Genomic DNA, 18,352 nt, shown 5'->3' with positions numbered 1-18,352 from the left:
ATTTTGACTTTTTTTGCAGAAATTTAATTCGGATTTAACCTGATATAACTTAACGGGTACTAACAGCGAAATTATATTTGAATAACGGAGATATAAACGAGAAATATATTTGAAGGGAAAAATTGTAGGAATATATAAGATAATATAGAAGTTTTAAATGGTATATAGATAATTATCCTTAATATAAATGAAATAATATTTTTTCTTCTCAAATTAGAGATATTTTTATTTAACAGAATATTAATATAAAGTAGGTTCCCCATCTAAATTGGACAAATTGCACTGAAAGTTCCCTATCTTTCTAAGTCAAATCTATTTTAATTTGATTCCCAAATATTTTATTTCCAGGTTAAAGACTCTAAACTTTCAATAAAATTTAGTTATAAAATATTTGGTATCTAAAAATATCACATAAAATAGTTTTCTGATTGAAAAACTAATTTTCGCTCGTTTGGTTTCTAAATAAACTTATTTTTTTCTGATGTTTTTAAGATTTTATTAAAAAAAATCAGTATTTTCATTTATGACAAACCATTTCTTATAAAAAGTTTTTTTAAGGGAACAAAAATGGTGTTGCAAACAAAGGATTAACTTACTAATATTTTACCAAAAAACTAATAAAATTTTGTAAATTCTTAGATCTAAGGTGTAAGATTTATACGTGCAATTTATTATTTTGGGTCGGTTGAAATTACATACTTAATTGTCATATCTAATTTATTGATATATTAAAAATTATTAATAATAATGATAGGCAAAATGTACTAATAGCCTTATCTATTAGAGGAAATATAATATGTCGATAGCTACACTACATCATTTATGTGCAGCCCAATCACATTTCTCTCTTTTGAAAGAAAAATACAATAAAAATATTTTTCTCAAAATCATAACAAAATAATGAAATCTATGGCCAAATATAATTAGTTGAAGATATCANTTTAATAAAATATTTTTTATTAATAAGACTATACATATATCAAACTAATAAATTTAATATAACAATTTATATTTAACAAGAACTGCCTTAATATGGAGTTGTCATTTCAAATCAATTATTATTAAATATTGAGTTATCGTATCATATCAAGTTAGTTGTATCTAAAGATTTGATTATCACATCATATTAAGGCAGTTCTTGTTAAATATAAATTGTTATATTAAATTTATTAGTTTGATATATGTATAGTCTTATTAATAAAAAATATTTTATTAAATCACAGTAATTAAGGAAAAAGAAAAAATATATAAAGTAATATATAAAAGGAAAAAGAATAAAAGAATAAATAAGGCAGAAAAAGTAAAAGGAAAAAGAAAAAGCACCCAAAGGGTGCCAACTGGCATCCACAGGTGCCCTTTAGTATACAGGTACTGATGAGATATTCATATTCAAAACTATATCTGTATAGCATCATAACTCAAATTCGAATTCGAATAAAATATTGGATTTGTATACCCATCGACATCCTCAGTGCAAATAGCATTAGTTAGCGTTTGGTTCGAGCCAAGGATGAAGCCAGAAATTAATATTCATGAGGGGGCAAGATTAGGTTTTTAGCAGAAAAAAATTCAATCTCGGATAGTAAGGAAAAGAATTTGTCAGACTTATTATATATTTATTGCTAGTAACAGTAACGATAATATGTTTAAAAAAGAGCAAGACTATAAGAGCTGAAGGAAAAAGACCGAGGGTCCGGAAAAAAATTTGAACACAAGTTTTATTAAAAAAAATCAACACCATCCCCCCATATCCCACAACCTAAAATTAAAATTTATAAAAGTTGAGGGGGAACATGGCCACTGCGAGCATCACTATAGGTGTAAAACAAATCGAAAAATTATTTTCGATATGAAAAATATTTTTCCATTAGTTTGGTTTAACATAAAAATATTTTTAACAGATTTGAAAAATAAAAAAAAAAACTTTTCGTTTTCTGCCGGTTTTCGGCTGAAAACGAAAACTTAAGTTGTGTGAAACTTTTTTTATTCATTTTTTTTTTACCGAATTAAGTAAATATAATCTTTTTCTTTTCAACCAAACAAATTGATGAAACTTATTTTTTTTCCCTACAAACTAAATACTATAAAATATACAAAAAATTATTCTATGATTTTACATTGAACAGACGGATTCTTAGCATTGACAAAATTCTCTCTATTCAGATTCGAATTCGGATAAAATTTTGTATATATATATGAAAATGATCTAACGGATGAAAATAATCAAAATGGTAGATCTAACGGCGGAAAATTTGGTAGCACCAAGTGCTTCGTACTATTAATAGCATAGTAGCCGGGCTCTATATATAGAACTAGGCTACTATGCTATTAATAACACTAAGTCATTGGTGCTATCAAGTTTTTGGCCATTGGATTGAGAGATGTGCGGTTAGAATGATGTGGGCCCTCTAGGGTTGAGTGGATGGTTGGTTGAATAGTATGATCTAACGGATGAAAATGATCAAAAGGGTAGATCTAACGGCGAAAAACTTGATAGCACCAAGTGCTTCGTGCTATTAATAGCATAGTAATCGGACTCTATATATATATATACTCTTGACATCTCCAGTACAAACAGGATTACTCATTCTAAACAAAGATCTCTAGTTTGTGAACAATACAAAAGCATATAAAGTTGTTGTTGGCTTTGGAGTTGCATGTACAGTTCCTCCACGAGACCACCACTACACCCACATGCTGCTCTCCTCTAATTTACTCGATTTGACGTTCGAAAAGATGGCCACCAAACTCCTTTCTCCTCGTGATGTCGACGGCTCGGATTCTAGACGGATTTGCAAAAATTCGAATTCGAACCCACTACCAAATTCGAAATCCGAATTCGAATTTGAGTCCGACAAATTGAAAAAATTGGATTAATTTTATACAGATCTCTATAAATATAGTAAATGACAAAAATATTCATACAAAGTTCAACTGTCATATGTTGTTACTATAAAAATTCTGATATTTTTAAATATTTTCCTGTCGTTAGAATTCGTTAGAAAAATTTTAATCAACCATAGGTTAAATATTTTATTCCGATTAGTTTTTGATATTTTTATCTTCTTATGTTATATTGTTATGTTTGTTTTAGGGACATATTTGTAATGACAAAATTGAAAATATAAACAGTTCTCTAACAATTCTCTAATAGTAACAAATCAGAAAATTATATTTGAAAACATTAGAACTTTTGTAGAGACAATATATAAAAATTAAACTTTTTAGATATATATTTGTTGTTCACTATATTTGTAGGAACCTGAATGAAATTAACCCTAAAAATTTTATATTAAAATTCGAACCCGACCAAAAATTCAAAATCCAAGCCAGAACTCGAACTTGAAACAATTATTTTTCTTTACAATATTTTATAATATAAAAATATTAAATCTAATTAAAAAAAAAAAAACATTTGAGTTTGGATCGGGTTCGAGTCAGTACAATCAAAATTCGTATCTGAATCTAAATCTGTCGGGTTTTCATCCTGATATTCATATCCAAAATTCCATCCATTTAGCATCGGATAAAATCACTCCGTCCGGATTCGAATTCAGATAAAATTTTGAATATCTGTATCCACCAACATCCCTACTTTCTCCTCCCTTTCTCTCTCTCTCTCTCTCTCTTCCTGAGATGAAAAATTTTAGAATGTATCAGTTAAATTAATGACGTGGTATTCCCAACTAATTAAATAAATTTTTTGAATTTATTTATCCTATCATGATTATAGAAAATAATTCTATTGTTGTTTTTCTGAGCGAAAAAAATATGATTGACTTATTATTAATAATATCGTGTAAGTGTGACAAGTGTGATAAGTAGATTTCGGGTGTGGTTTCCTTTTTGTTGATTTTAGTGGTATAGAATTGCTATAGTCTCATCTCATCTTTCCTTCTCTCACCAACTCCATCATTAACATCATCATCATCATCATCATCAACAACAACAACAACAACAACAACAACAACAACAATGAATTATTACACTTCCCACTCATCTTCATCTTCTTCTTCATCTTCTACTCCTCTTCTCCTCTTTCCCTTTCCCAAAACCCTACCTTTATTAACCCACAAATCTCTTGTAACATAAAATGGATGAGCAACTTTACCAAGTTAGAGGAGAAGGCCTGCACCCAAGATCATCAAACACATGTATAACAAGTTCACTTGTGTTAGTTGCACCACCCTCCCCTACTATTACTACCAGTCACTCCTCCTCTCTCTATGCCCACCCCTTCCTCAACCACCAAAGCACCAAGCACTTGTCTCAATCCTCCATTAATGGCGATTCTCTCAAGGCCAGGATCATCTCCCACCCCCAGTATACAAATCTCGTTGCTGCGTACTTAGATTGCAAAAAGGCACGTACAACACCTCCCTCCTCCTCCTCCTCCTCCTCCCTTGTTATTACTTGTTGCTGCTGCTCTTGTTATTGTTTATTGTTATATTATACTGAGTCCAGCTACTATATCTCTACTATAGTTTTAATTTCAATCTTAGAGTGTTCAAATCAACGATCCGTTCCGTTAAAACTGATTTAAGGTATTTTAAGTTTATAAGAATAGAATTTTATATTTTTTCGACATGGTATATTTTATGATCAAACCATTTTAAAATTATCAATTTTTAATGACTACCTATAATAGCAAGTATGTAGTTTAACGGTGTAGAAGAATCTAAATTTATTCAAATTTTGATAAAAAATACTTTAAACTATCTAGATCAAGATCAGAATCCTTGATCTTGAATGCAAAAGTTTTTTTTTCTCAAATTTTAAAAATTGTTCAAATTTTACTGTTTAAACATAATTTAGTTATTAAGCAAACGATATAGAAAAAAATTAAAATTTTATTCCTAAAAACTTCATGTAGTACCCTAAATCATATTTAGCGGTACAGATTGTTAATTTGAACAACTTATGATCGAAAACGAGACTATAATATCGGTGTGCTTCGTATTATAGATACTATATATATATATATATATAGTACCTAGCTAGCCTTGTTCATATTATACTTATGTATATTTTATTCTATTATTGTATAGTATTATATATGTATATGAATTATGGTGGGGCAGTAATTAATCTACTTTTGAGCTCTTTTACAAGTTCTATATTGTTTTACTTATTCTATTTTTGGGGGGAATGTCTATTTCGATCCTCCGGGCCGTTTATACTAAAAAAAAAATAAAGGTAAACTTTTTGTTTTTTTTTTCTCACCAAAAAAAAGAAAAAGAAAAAGGAACTTTAACTTTGTTGTAGTTTGAATTAGATATTTGATCTGCTATAAAATGAAGGTTATGGTATTTTTGACTCAGGTGTTTCCGATCAGAAATAATGGCATATATAGCTTCTTTTTGACAGGGTATTTAATTTGTAACATAACAAAGTATTTATTTTGTTTGATAAAATATTCTATAAATATATGTATATATATTTTTTTAACAAAATTAATAAGTTCAATAGAATTATTTTTCTTCTTAAATCAGGTAGTAAAATTAGATTTTCTTTTATTGAAGTTTATGTATGTGTTTACTGCATGGGAAACGCTACTCATACACCCTACACCTATCCATTCAATGCATGAGATTATTTTACTAGTCATATCGTATGACAAATTGACATGTTAAAAAAATTCTCATTCATTGAATTATTAGGATGAACAATGTACAAGTTTTTTTGGGGTGTATAAATAACATTACTCAATTATAATTGTAGATATTGTCTCTTCTTAATCCATGCGAGTGCCATGCATGCTACGAGTGCCACGCTGTATAGAGGGAAAAAGTCTAGAATACAGTAGTCATATTACTGATGCTGTGTCCCCGACCAATTAAATTGCTTCTCTGGAATTCACCTATTCTATCATAATTTTTAGAAAAATATTTGTATTATACTTTTCTCTTAAAATGAGAGATGTGATTGGCTAGATATAGATGATGTGTTGTGACTGCTATATAGTAGACTCTATGTTGTATAATACGGTAATTAAATTCTCTTACGTGTTCTCTTTGACTCAAAAATTTGAAAACATTGACAAAAATCTATGTGGCTTAGCAAAGAGATCATATATACGGTAATTCGATTGCCGTGTTGTAGAATACGGTAAACAAATTACTGTGTTCAACTTACAATATCTCTCTAGCCCTTTCTGTTCGGTGTGGCGCTTACGTGGACAAGAAGAGGATCGTTCCTGCAATTATAATCTTGCAGAGACCATTTGTGAAAAAAGAATTTTTGAGGAGACTAAATGTAAAAAATAAAAAATAAAAATCCTATCATCACTACATAAATACTAGATGCATAGTTTATTGCATGTAGAGTTAATTTTCTCGCAATAATATGTATTATATATATTAATGTGATCACAGGTGGGTTGTCCGCCAGAAGCGGTGGAGCAGCTCACGGCCGCTGCCGGAGATGTTGCGGCGAGGCATTGGGCTATGCTGAGCCATCCAGATGCGCCACCCCCGTCGCCGCCGCCGCCCGTAGACCCAGAGCTTGATCAATTCATGGTGCACGCAATTAATTAACTAATGAAACCTATTTATAATGTCTCATTACATATATAGTAGTGATTGTAAAGTGTGTTTTGGGATTGTGATATATATATATATATATATATATATATGAATGTATATAGGAGGCGTATTACCAACTGCTTGTGAACTATAAGGAAGAGTTCACCAGACCACTCAACGAGGCAACTGAGTTCCTAAGAAGGGCCGAGTCACAGCTCAACTCACTCACCGATGAACCCGTTCGCTCATTCTCCGCAGGTAACTTAACACATTATACCATATATATATATATATATATATATACATGCATTCTACTGCACTATTTGTAGTTGCTCTTGTTCGCATTTTATTACTGCATTATTATCGACTAATAATCTTATTGAGGTTCATAATATGATGGTACTGCGAATTTAAGTGTTCTAGAAAGTGGAAGAGGTCTTTTTCAAGCTGTGATAGATCAATGCATGTGATGTTACATCAGGCCATTTACAATATGTACTAATTTTTAGTAAATAATTGTCTTATCTGCGTTTTTTTTGCTTTACAACAACCATTCCCATCCATTTTTTTATTTATGAGGTGTGAGCTCAATCTCTTAATTAGTTGAAGTTCAATAATGCAGTACAATTATTGTTTTTCAAAAGTTTAATCTATTAAAAAATTATGTTTTTAATATATATATTCAATGTTTTTTTTTTTATGTTTGAGATTGAGACTTTTTATATACCAAGACATAGGTTTAATTTAAATGGGAGGAAATAAAATGAGACTAGAAATCTGATGAAATTTAAATTCAGGACCTCATGCTCTAATATCTAGTTTAATAATTAATATAATACAGTTATTGTTCTCCAAAATCTTTAGCTATTAGAGAATAGTGGTTTAAATATTTATATCTCTTACAATAAAAGCAAAAAAGATTTAGTTTGTCGGATGTGAAAATACCAAAAGAGAATCGAAAAAGAGAGAAAAAAATAAAATACACAAATATTTACGTGAGTCGGTCATTAGCCTATGCCTACGGGTGAAGACGGCACGAAGACTTTAATTATAACTAAAATTAATGGAATACAAAAGAATGCCTTTCTCACAAAATCCTCCCAAAATACTCCTCTACTCTATCTCATCTGTCACACCAAATTAAAAAAATAAAGAATATATTTATATTAGTAACTAAAATTCAATAAAACTGGAAGAATCTCAATAAGACTAGGTATAATTCAAACTTTAACTTAATGAGTTGACCAAAATAGAGTAGAGTTACGAAACCATATGGTTCAAGAATTCGAAATATATCTAACAATATCCAAAAGTTGAGATTTGAGAGTTGAGACCAACCTCCTTTTTGTTAATGCACTTTGAGTGGTTGATTTTGTAGATGATTAAATTTTTTTTTATTTGGCCTTTACTGAAAAAATGAAATGGATTTAGCTAGCTTATTTAACGTGGCAAAGGCTCATTAGTTTTTTATGTAGCCTTCAACTGCAAAAGACTAAGAAAGTGCTCCATTAATTTAGACTTTAATATGAATTTTTTTTATATATAATCCTATCAATATTTATAATTATAAAAATAGTCTTCTGAAAAAAAATAATTATAAAAATAGATTTATAAATGCAGTGAATCATTCACCGCTTTCATAACTCTACTTAAAACTAAAAGTTATTTTAAATGCGGTGAATCATTTACCGCTTTTATTATTTTTTTCCTTTCATTCTCTCTCATTCTTTCTTTGTATATTCTTTTTAAAATCGGCTAATCACTCACCGCTTTCTCTCTTCATAAAAAAATTTGATGAATGCCGTGAACCATTTACCGTTTTTATCACTTACAAATACAACGGAGACTATATTTACAAATAAAATTTTTACATATCTAATTTTAAAATAAAGTTTTTAAAAAAGACTAGGTTACTAAAATGTCCCTTTAATATAGCTTGCTCATTAATTTAAACTGGGAAAAGCTGATTTCTTTTTTATATATATGTAGCCTCACCTACTCAAAAATTAAATACTAAGAAATTGCTGCATTGTACTTTAGTATTGCCAATTAAATAACAATGAATCTCATGTTTCGATGATCTGAGCCACTAAAATCTACCATTTTAAATTTTTTTTTGTAAATAAAATATTGTTGAATCTATAATCTTCGTATGAATCATATTAAATGACTGCAAAATGGATCGAAGATGCTAAGAGAACTAGCATGTATACTATTGCATGATTGCTTTGATCGTTGGAGATACTTGAGTTTATAAGCAAGGGTATTGATATTGATCTCTGCGTCTAGAAATTAAATGTATCTATTAGAGTTCAAACAATTTGGGTTAGAAAGAGCCCTTGGTTTTGTCCAAAAGCTATACTGCTTCAACTTTTCTTTGGAAATCTTTCATTGCGTGAGAAAGTGAGATAAAATGCTATGGCGAGAGGCTAGATTAAGCTGAGTCACGTTCAAAATTGTGTGAGGCTAGGTTAAGCCGAGTCATGTTTAAAGTGGCGTTAGGCTGGTTGGACTAAGTCACAGTCGAAATCCGTGAGCGTTGTGTCTGTACACTTTAGATGAACTGGTTGTGTATTTTTAACGGCTCGAGTTTTTTGGATTAATGGATAGGACCAACAATCCGACAAATCTATCTATGCCCGTATACCCTTAGGCTTCAAAGCCGAAGCACTTAAATTACTGGGCTGCTCTAAATCCATGCATGCTTTGTCCTATCAAATTAACTATCTTTCTATTTGTCTTCTGAAGATGATGGTGAAGAAAGAAGCAACAGCATTGATACGGGAGCTCCTGAGATCGACCCGCGTGCCGAAGATAGAGAGCTAAGAAGCCATCTTCTTAAGAAGTACGGCGGGTACTTGAGTAGCCTTCGGCAGGAGCTGTCGAAGAAGAAGAAGAAAGGGAAGCTTCCGAAAGAAGCTCGCCAGAAGCTCCTAACTTGGTGGGAGATTCACTCCACATGGCCATATCCTTCTGTACGTGCCGCATTTTCATTCTCCACCTACTTCTCCCCTAGGGGTGTAAACGAGCTGAACACGAGCGAGCTAGAGCGGGCTCGTGTTCGGCTCGTTTAATAAACGAACCGAACACAAGCTGGCTCGTTAAAGTATCGAGCTAAAAAATTCAGCTCGTGTTCATGAGCCGGCTCACGAGCTGACCAACGAATAATAAGTTAAAAGGATTAGATCGAATATATATAAAAAATAAATTTATAAAATCTTATCCATTAGACTTTAATTTAATAGTTAAAACTTTACATATAAATGAGTCTTTTTATAATTGAGCTCGCCTATATATTTTTATTTTGCTATAAATAATAAAAATATATTATATATATATAATTATTTATTTATATATATAAATATAAATTAAATAAATTATATAAATATAAAATATATGTATTCGAGCTGTTATCAAGCCGAATACAAGCGAGCTGACCTCTGAAAAATTCAGCTCGTGTTCGACTCGTTTACTAAACGAGCGATTCAATATCGAGCTCATTTCGAGCCAAACACGAGCCGGCTCGCAAACAGCAAGCTGGATTGCCACCCCTATTCTCCACTAACTGCAGCAATATTAACATATAGCACTAGGGGTGAAAACAATCGAATACAGTCGAATTTTTGACAAAATCATACTCGCATCCATATTTTTTTTCGGATGCGAATATATGTCCGATGCTAAATTTTCATTATCCTATCCTTTTAAAACGGATTCGGATTCAGATATAAGTCGGATTTGTATTTAGATATTATTCGGATAATAATATATACTAATATGCATATATAAATATGAACTAAAAATAGCACAAATAAAATATACAATGCAGTTGAAGGTTCACATTCGTGTTCAAACTTCGTATACCTATATTTAAAATTCATAGTAAAATAAATGAAAAACACAATAGAAAAATGACTTTTCCCGTATACAATATATATTAACGTCCCTTTATCTCTTAGAGGTGAAAACGGTCGAATACGGTCAGATTTTGTAAAAAATCATATCCGCATCCTTTTTTTCTTTTCCGGATACGGATATGTGTCGAATGCGAAAGTTTGACGACCATATTCGCATCCTATAGAATCCGGTGTCGGGTTTGATCGGAGTTTATCCTGACCATTTCCACCCTATAATGCACAAACAAAAGTACATGTTGTAGTAGGCATATACCTCTTGAAAAGATATACATTTTGAAGGTTAACTACACATTAAGTGGCGGGAAGTGCTGAACATAATCTAGTGTGGTTAGAGATGCACCTATGAATCTCGGGATCTTCAGATCTTGGTGAAATCGGTTGCTTCATGTGGTATGTTTCCACAGTAAGAGGTCTTATGATGAAATCTTAGAGGGCCGACTCACCATTTGAATACGGGAGCGTTTGAATCGTGTTGTATAAGATTTCTAGGAATTGAAAGATCAAGAGAAATTTTATTTGTAGTAATGAGATTACTGAGATTTCTAGTAATGTGGACAATAACTTGTGCATTCTATACAAAAAAAAAAAAAAAATCTACCGTGTGCAAAGAGGCCGTTTGGTTGGATGTAATTAGAAATGCAGTATAGTTTAGATATGTATGCAATTGAAAATACAATATTTACAGCTATATGCATTTTGTTTGGTTGGATGTAGTAGAAAACGTTGTAACTATAAATTATTTGTTTGGTTTTTTGCAGTTAAGAAGTCCATTTTCAAAAATTCATCACTTTATATAAGTGGTGGTAAAATTACCTTTAATGTAGAATTTAGAAAAATATTTGTTGCTTAAAAGGTGATTAGAGGTATGGTTATATTTTGTTAAAAGTTCCTCAAACTGCTGCAATTGAGCCTCCTCGCATAGTTTCAACTGTAACAATTGGATTTAAATATATCAAACAAAATAACGGATTTGAATCTACATGTAATTGTAACTGCACTGCAGTTGTAACTACATGCAGATTCAAACCAGTTCCGAAGGTTAATTTTGTTTTTTTAAGTTATAACCTTTAAACTACCCAACTCTTGATATGCTCTAGTTCCCATACGACTCCCTAGTTTTCTTGTGAGGCATCCTTTGGCCCTTGATCTCCACCTCTTGGCTTGGAATTACAAACCTGATTCTTTAACATCACATCCTCTATTTCATGGGCTCTCTCATTTGCACGAATATTGCTTGGTTACTCACACCTCATCATATAAGATTTAACAGGAAATGGAGAAGGCGGCTCTAGCGCAGTCGACCGGCCTCGATCAGAAGCAGATCAACAACTGGTTTATTAATCAGAGGAAGCGCCATTGGAAGCCGTTGGAGGAGATGCAGTTCATCGCGTGGGACGGTAATAATTACCACCTGCAAGCGGAATTCTACATGCACGGCCATTTCATGAGCAACGCGCAGGCGATAGATGTGACCAAGAAGCGCTGAAGCTCTACATACCGTTGCATGGCTTTTCGAGGTCATGTAATTCTACTTTTGGGTCTTTATGTTATGGTGTTAAGTGTATTTCAGTTCCATATAGCGTGCCGTTTTGATGTTCTCACTAAGCTTTTCATATAGTTTATTTGTATACTTGCATAAGCTTTAGATACTTAGATAGTTGCTAACACCATATTGTTAATGGACTGAGACTATCTAGTGTCCCAGGTTGTGCTTTTTGACTACATATTTAAGAAACTACTGTGTCTTGGAAACAAACTGGGTATACGATCAATCGATGAAGGCGCTGATATTCAGATATAGCGACAATTTTTGATAGGTGCAGAGCAACTTTATCTTATATATTGATTATGCTGCTCCAAAAGTAGTGAATATATTATAGGTACTACTTATCATATTTTAAAGCTTTGTCGATTACGAATCAGTAATTGATCTGTAAATATTAGCTTCTATATGATGATTGTGGGAAACAAGTATGAGATATATATGTACTAGTTGCATGTATATATGCCCGCGTAAGCGCGAGATTAAATAGGAGTGTGTTATGGGCTAAGTGATTGGTCTTTTTCAATGGTGTGTGAGGTTCATCAGCTTTTCAGCTGATGAGTTGTTTGAGTATATTTATAATGTAGTTTGCATGGTTTAAATTCTACGTTAGATGTGGCCATTAATTGCATGTATATCACTCCATATATGTAACTCGTTAAATTGTTTTTGTTTTGGTGTAAAATGCATGGCTAGTTCTTGAACTTAGTTTTGGTCAAGTTAATTTTATTTACGTCCAACTTGTAAGCTTTGATGTTAGAGACTTAAAACTCTTTAAATTATTATCTACGCATGGTGCGTAAATGTTGTTACTGTGGTTATACACTACAACACCATATACTAATCTACACCGGTGCATCTATACGTTCATGCAATGTAGAGCTAATCTTTTTTCATATTTTAATCATCTCAGCTATTGAGTTTCAATGTTTTTTACGTTGGAAATATTTAAAAATCAGAACGCTGAATTAAAATTATAATTCAGGTGGATAATTGTTGGGGGATATGATGGATTCAAGGAGTGAGGACATGTAGATGAACTTGGCGCAGCTAACAAATTTTATTATGATGACTGCATTAAAGCAATTATGAAAGTTAATTTGGAAGGGAGGAAGTCTACTGTGTTATACTTGTATCACATCTGCAATAACAAGTCTATCACATCTTTTCTTTTGAAAAAAAGTATAATAAAAATATTATTTTTATAATCGTGATGTGATAGGTAAATGCAAAAGAATTTATTTGATTGATTGGAGATGTCACGTCATTAATATAACGAATGCATTTTAGAATTTTTCTTTAGGAGCAGGTGTGTTCGTTTTGCCAAAAGTGGAGAATTAAGGGTGAAGTTATTTTTGACTGTAATTAAATATTCACTTTTATTATTTGGCTCATAATTTTGCCTTCAGTTGAATCTCACTCTCTAAAATAAAGTAATTGACTTCTAGCCAGCCTAGACCAAAGTCAATATATTATGAAAAAAAAAAAGGCGAGAAAAAAAAAACATTACTTCCTTTCTCACGCACCCAAATTTTGCTTCATTTATTTTTTACTAAACAAATAGCAGAGTTCAAACTGCAAAGTAGAAGCAGCTGCAAGATAACCACATGGAGAGTTTCGATGCTGATCAGCCCACTTTTTTTTTTTTCCTACAATTTTGAATAGAATGTCACCAGAATTGGTGATATTTGCTTTGAAAATATTGCATTTGTTCTTCCGAAGGCCAAACAAATCAATAGAATTCAAGGACTCGAATGACGGAACAACTGGAGTAGGAGGGACTTAATTGGAAGTAGCAAGTACAGTTGGTGTTAAAGGACTGGAGGAGTGCAATACTCAAAGACGACTTTTCTCTACAATAAGCTCTGCAAATGCTGCATCAATGGTGGGTAGTAAAGATCAACGAAGAAGTTGACATCGTAAGGCCTCGAACTCCGGCCGTAGACACATAATAAATTGGAAAAGGCGTTATTGATTACGAACTTGCGTTTGTTTGGTAGCATAAGTCCAAGCCAAACAAGTCTGGGACAGTGACTCTTCCTTAATGAATAGTTGGTGCCACTGTGCATAAAGTTATAGAACTCCTGAATGGAGTGTTCACCTTGAGGGACCGATGTCAGCTTTTGAAATTCAGCATATAAGTGAACATGGCTAGACTGCTCATACAGTTTTTTAAGATGTGCCCACATTTGTTGAGCCGTAGAGAAACTTATCAACTGTATTCTGATGTAAATTTCCACAGACGTGGATGTAATTTACGAGTATGTCTGTCAACAATACTCCACTTTTTGAGTTTCTTCTCATCAGAAGAAGGATTAATTAGTGCCAATAATATGATATGTTAAATCTAGAGCATCAAATAAAAGTTGTACAGACATCGACCACTCTCAGTAATTAGAACCAGATAATTTGTCAACTAGTTGTGAAAATTGATAGGTAGAAAATATCATAACTAAACAAATAAAGAAAAAAAATAGAATACAAATTTGAAGAAGTGGTTTACTAGAGAGTAAGCTCGCCGAGCCAAAGGGTTGAATTGGCTTAGGCGTGTGCAGATGACTCCTAGCAGCTCGATTAGACACACGTCCTGGTACGATGCGCGGCCACACAAACGTGATGAGGATGATCGTGGCCCCAGTTAATCACTTGAACTGGATCATGTTGTCCTCAAGCGTGGTGCGACGTGGTGCAGATCTTTGACGGACAATTCACCGTCTGAAGAGAGGAGTAATATTATCGACAAAAGAAAATAAAATCCTAAAAGGTCTCTAATACCATGAACAAGAGAATGAGAAATTTTCTATATTTTTTATTCATCTAAATCCATTCTCTTATATAGAAAGAGAGAAAAAGGTTTTATATGGAAAAACATAATTATATCTTGTTATATAAAGAAATAATAAAAAATGTATAGAAATATGACAATTCTAACAAAAGAAGTAATATATATAGTAACATAAAATATACATGGTAATATATATATATATAGAATCCGGCTATGGTGCTTGTAAAAGTACCAAGCACTTGGTGCTTGTGAATTTTTTACCGTTAGATCTATGCCTTTGATTATTTTCACCCGTTAGATTATACTATTCAACCAACCACCCACTCAATCCTAGGGGACCCACATCATCCATACACCTGTCACATCTATTATCCAAGGGCTAAAAACTTAACTAAGGCACAATGACTTGGTACTTTTAAAAGTATAGGAGCTCATTTATACTATATATATATTATATATAGAGTCCGGCTATTATACTATCAATAGTACCAAGCCCTTGGTACTATTGAGTTTTCCACCGTTAGATCTCTCTTTGATCATTCCACCCGTTAGATTATACTATTAAACCAACCACCCAATCAACCCTAGGGGACACTATCAATTTAACCAGGACCACTATCATCCTAACCGCCACATCTTTTCATCCAACGGCCGAAAACTCAATTTACCAAGGTTATTCGACTATTATAGATATAGTAGAAATATAATATATATAATATCATACTAGTATATATATACTCATATATATTATATATTATATTGATATATATATATATATATATATGAAAGTAATTATATACTCTTATGAGTGTAGGGTCCTTCGTACTCATGAGTTGTTTTCGATGATAGAATTATCGAATCAACGATCCACTCCGTTAAATATGATTTAGAGTATTTGAAATTTCTAGAAAATAAATTTCGTAATTTTTCGAAATCATAATAAAGTCTATCAAGCGGGCATAAAATAAATGGTCAAAATTGAACGACATCCTAAAACTGGATGATTGGATCCTTCAATTTAAGATCGGAGTTATTGATCTTTATCTAGTTAGTGAATAGAATTTTCTATTAAAAATTCAATTTATTCCAATTCTTTTACACCGTTAAACTAGTAAGTATCCCATACCGGCCGTTAAAAATTATTAATTTTGTGAACTCTTGATCGTAAGATAAATGATATCGCTAAATTATAAAATTTGATTTCTATAAATTTTAAATGTTCTAGATAATATTTAACAGTATGAATCGTCGATTCGGAAGCTCTATCATAGAAAATAACTTATGAGTATGAGGGTGATCGTACTCATAAAAGTATAGTAGTCAGACTCTATATATAAAATAGGAAACTTCAAATACCCCCCATGTGGTTTTACTTTTTCTCGCTTTAGTACCCTGTGGTTTAAAGTGTATCAAGTTAGTACTCTGTGGTTTTGCACTTTTTCACTTTAATACCCTATGGTTTAAAGTGTATCAAGTAAGTACCATGTGGTTTCGCACTTTATCACTTTAGCATCCTGTGGTTTAAAAACCACAGGATACTAACTTGATACAAAAATAAAACCACAGAGTATTAACTTGATACAGAAATAAACCACAGAGTACTAACTTGATACACTTTAAACCACAGGATACTAAAGTGATAAAGTGAGAAACCACGGGGTACTAACTTGATACACTTTAAATCATAGGGTACTAAAATAAAAAAATACGAAACCACATGGGATTTTTGAAGTTTTTCCAATAATATATGTATTGTATATAATATACATGGTAACAGTTGGTTCTAAAAATTGCTAAATCTAGAAATTAATTACTCCCCGAACCTATTATAATCTAGTGGAAATTAGATCTCAATTACAAATTTATTGTTTTACAAAAACATTTTAAATGGCCTGAGTAGATTGATCTCAGATTCACCTAATTAATTATTATAAAAAAATGCTAATATCGACAAAGTGTCACATCAAAACGTAGTATACTTTAGTTCTTCCCCATCATGATGAGCATTGCAACTTTATTCCCCAACACTTATTAGACTCCCCATCAAGCATATTTCCCATCTCATTAATTACTCACACCACCCTATGTGTATTTAACCTTTTTAATTTAATTGAATACCCAAAAAAAAAAAACATAATACCAAGCAAGCCCTGGCCAATAGTAGTTTGACAGCGTCAAAATATTGTGGAATATGAGTGTCATATTATTAGTATAATAATATTTTGAACCAATTAAATTATTTTAAAAAAATTTAATTTTATTATAATTTTTAAAAAAATAATTTTATTATATATTTTTTTGAAAAAGGAAAATCCTACTTCTACATCCAAAGTGAGAGCTATAGATCTTACATCTTTTATTTTAGAATTTACAAAAATCTAAATAATTTTTAATAAAAATAAAAATTAATTAATGTGACAAGAAAAAAATAATGATCCTAAAATAAAAAATGTGTAAAATGTACACTCCACTTTGGTGTATGTCAATAACATTTCTTTTTGAAAAATGGGGCAATTATACATGCACTTCAATAAAATTATATATTAATTTTTATAGAATTTAAGTAGTCAATATTTTCTTAAAGTTACCTAGACTTGCAAATATATATTTCTCTCTTAATTGACTGATTAAAATTAAATTTTATTCGACAAAATATTCATTTCACGCTTAAAAAGTACTTTTTAATCATATTTAATTAATATCAAATATTATTTTCTACCACAAAACCTTTTTATGAAAACTATCTTTTTCCTAGGACATAATAATTCTAAATACTAAAATTTAACAGTCAACTAATGCCCAAACTATAGCCATAAACTTACACATTGCAAAGTTTCAAACGAATATATATTGTAGTTAATTAGAAAACTTTGGAGGAATAAACCTGTTCTTAATAAATTAAACTTTATAGAAATACATATAGAATTACTCTAAAACAAAAAATCATCTAGTTTTTAAGTTTCAGGAACTTAAAAGTGTATTCTAGTAATCCTGGGGTTGTCCAAAAGAAAAAAGTTAAACAAAAGTTTCCTATATTAAAAAAAAAAGTAGAATTAAAATGTCTTTAGTTGCTTAGCTTGCTATCATTCATTAAAAATGAAAGTTAATAATTTTTTCATTGCGCAGATGAACAGTTTATTTGAACAAATTATTAGCGTGTGTCTTATATTTTACTAAAATTAAAGGTTAACTAAACTATCATATTTCTAACCGAATTGTCTAAAACAAGTTGTTGGGCCCTTCATCTTGCATGTGGAGCTTACTCTTTAATTTGTTTTTAAAAATATTTGTATGGAGCTTACACTTTTTGAAGGGACACTTATCATATTCATCTATTTGTATCCTAACCACTTTAGATAGACAATATATAACTACATATGTACAACCTTTTGCTATAATAATAATTATTATAATTAGTAAAAGTTCTCCTATAATTAGTACACTTAAAAGGTGGCTAATGTACTATGTAACATCTGAATCACAATAATGAAGTAAACACATAGTAATAATAATGTTACTAAAAGTCCGTAGAACACATCTAATTAATAAACTAATAAGAAGAGATTTGGAAAAGCCAGGATTA

General features: G+C 31.2%; 1 protein-coding gene across 1 annotated transcript; it reads left to right on the top strand.

The window, feature by feature from the left end:
- On the top strand, nucleotides 3,832–12,393 carry LOC109706610 (homeotic protein knotted-1-like). Its single transcript, XM_020227557.1, has 5 exons — nucleotides 3,832–4,363; nucleotides 6,375–6,518; nucleotides 6,647–6,782; nucleotides 9,273–9,499; nucleotides 11,712–12,393. Exons 1-5 carry the CDS (start codon nucleotides 4,094–4,096, stop codon nucleotides 11,925–11,927), a joined length of 993 nt encoding a protein of 330 aa, XP_020083146.1. The 5' UTR covers nucleotides 3,832–4,093; the 3' UTR covers nucleotides 11,928–12,393.

The sequence above is a fragment of the Ananas comosus genome, linkage group 1 (genome assembly GCF_001540865.1).
Source record: "Ananas comosus cultivar F153 linkage group 1, ASM154086v1, whole genome shotgun sequence".
In the NCBI taxonomy this organism is placed as follows: domain Eukaryota; kingdom Viridiplantae; phylum Streptophyta; class Magnoliopsida; order Poales; family Bromeliaceae; genus Ananas; species Ananas comosus.
The sequence above is the reverse complement of the archived record's forward strand: the minus strand, read 5'-3'. Positions and strand labels throughout refer to the sequence as shown.

Excerpts from the sequence above, each read along its gene's own strand:
- LOC109706610 (XM_020227557.1), top strand. The coding sequence starts at position 4,094 with ATGGATGAGCAACTTTACCAAGTTAGAGGAGAAGGCCTGCACCCAAGA. Across the intron at positions 6,783-9,272 it reads CGTTCGCTCATTCTCCGCAG|ATGATGGTGAAGAAAGAAGC; the intron begins GTAACTTAACAC and ends TGTCTTCTGAAG. Across the intron at positions 9,500-11,711 it reads CCACATGGCCATATCCTTCT|GAAATGGAGAAGGCGGCTCT; the intron begins GTACGTGCCGCA and ends AAGATTTAACAG.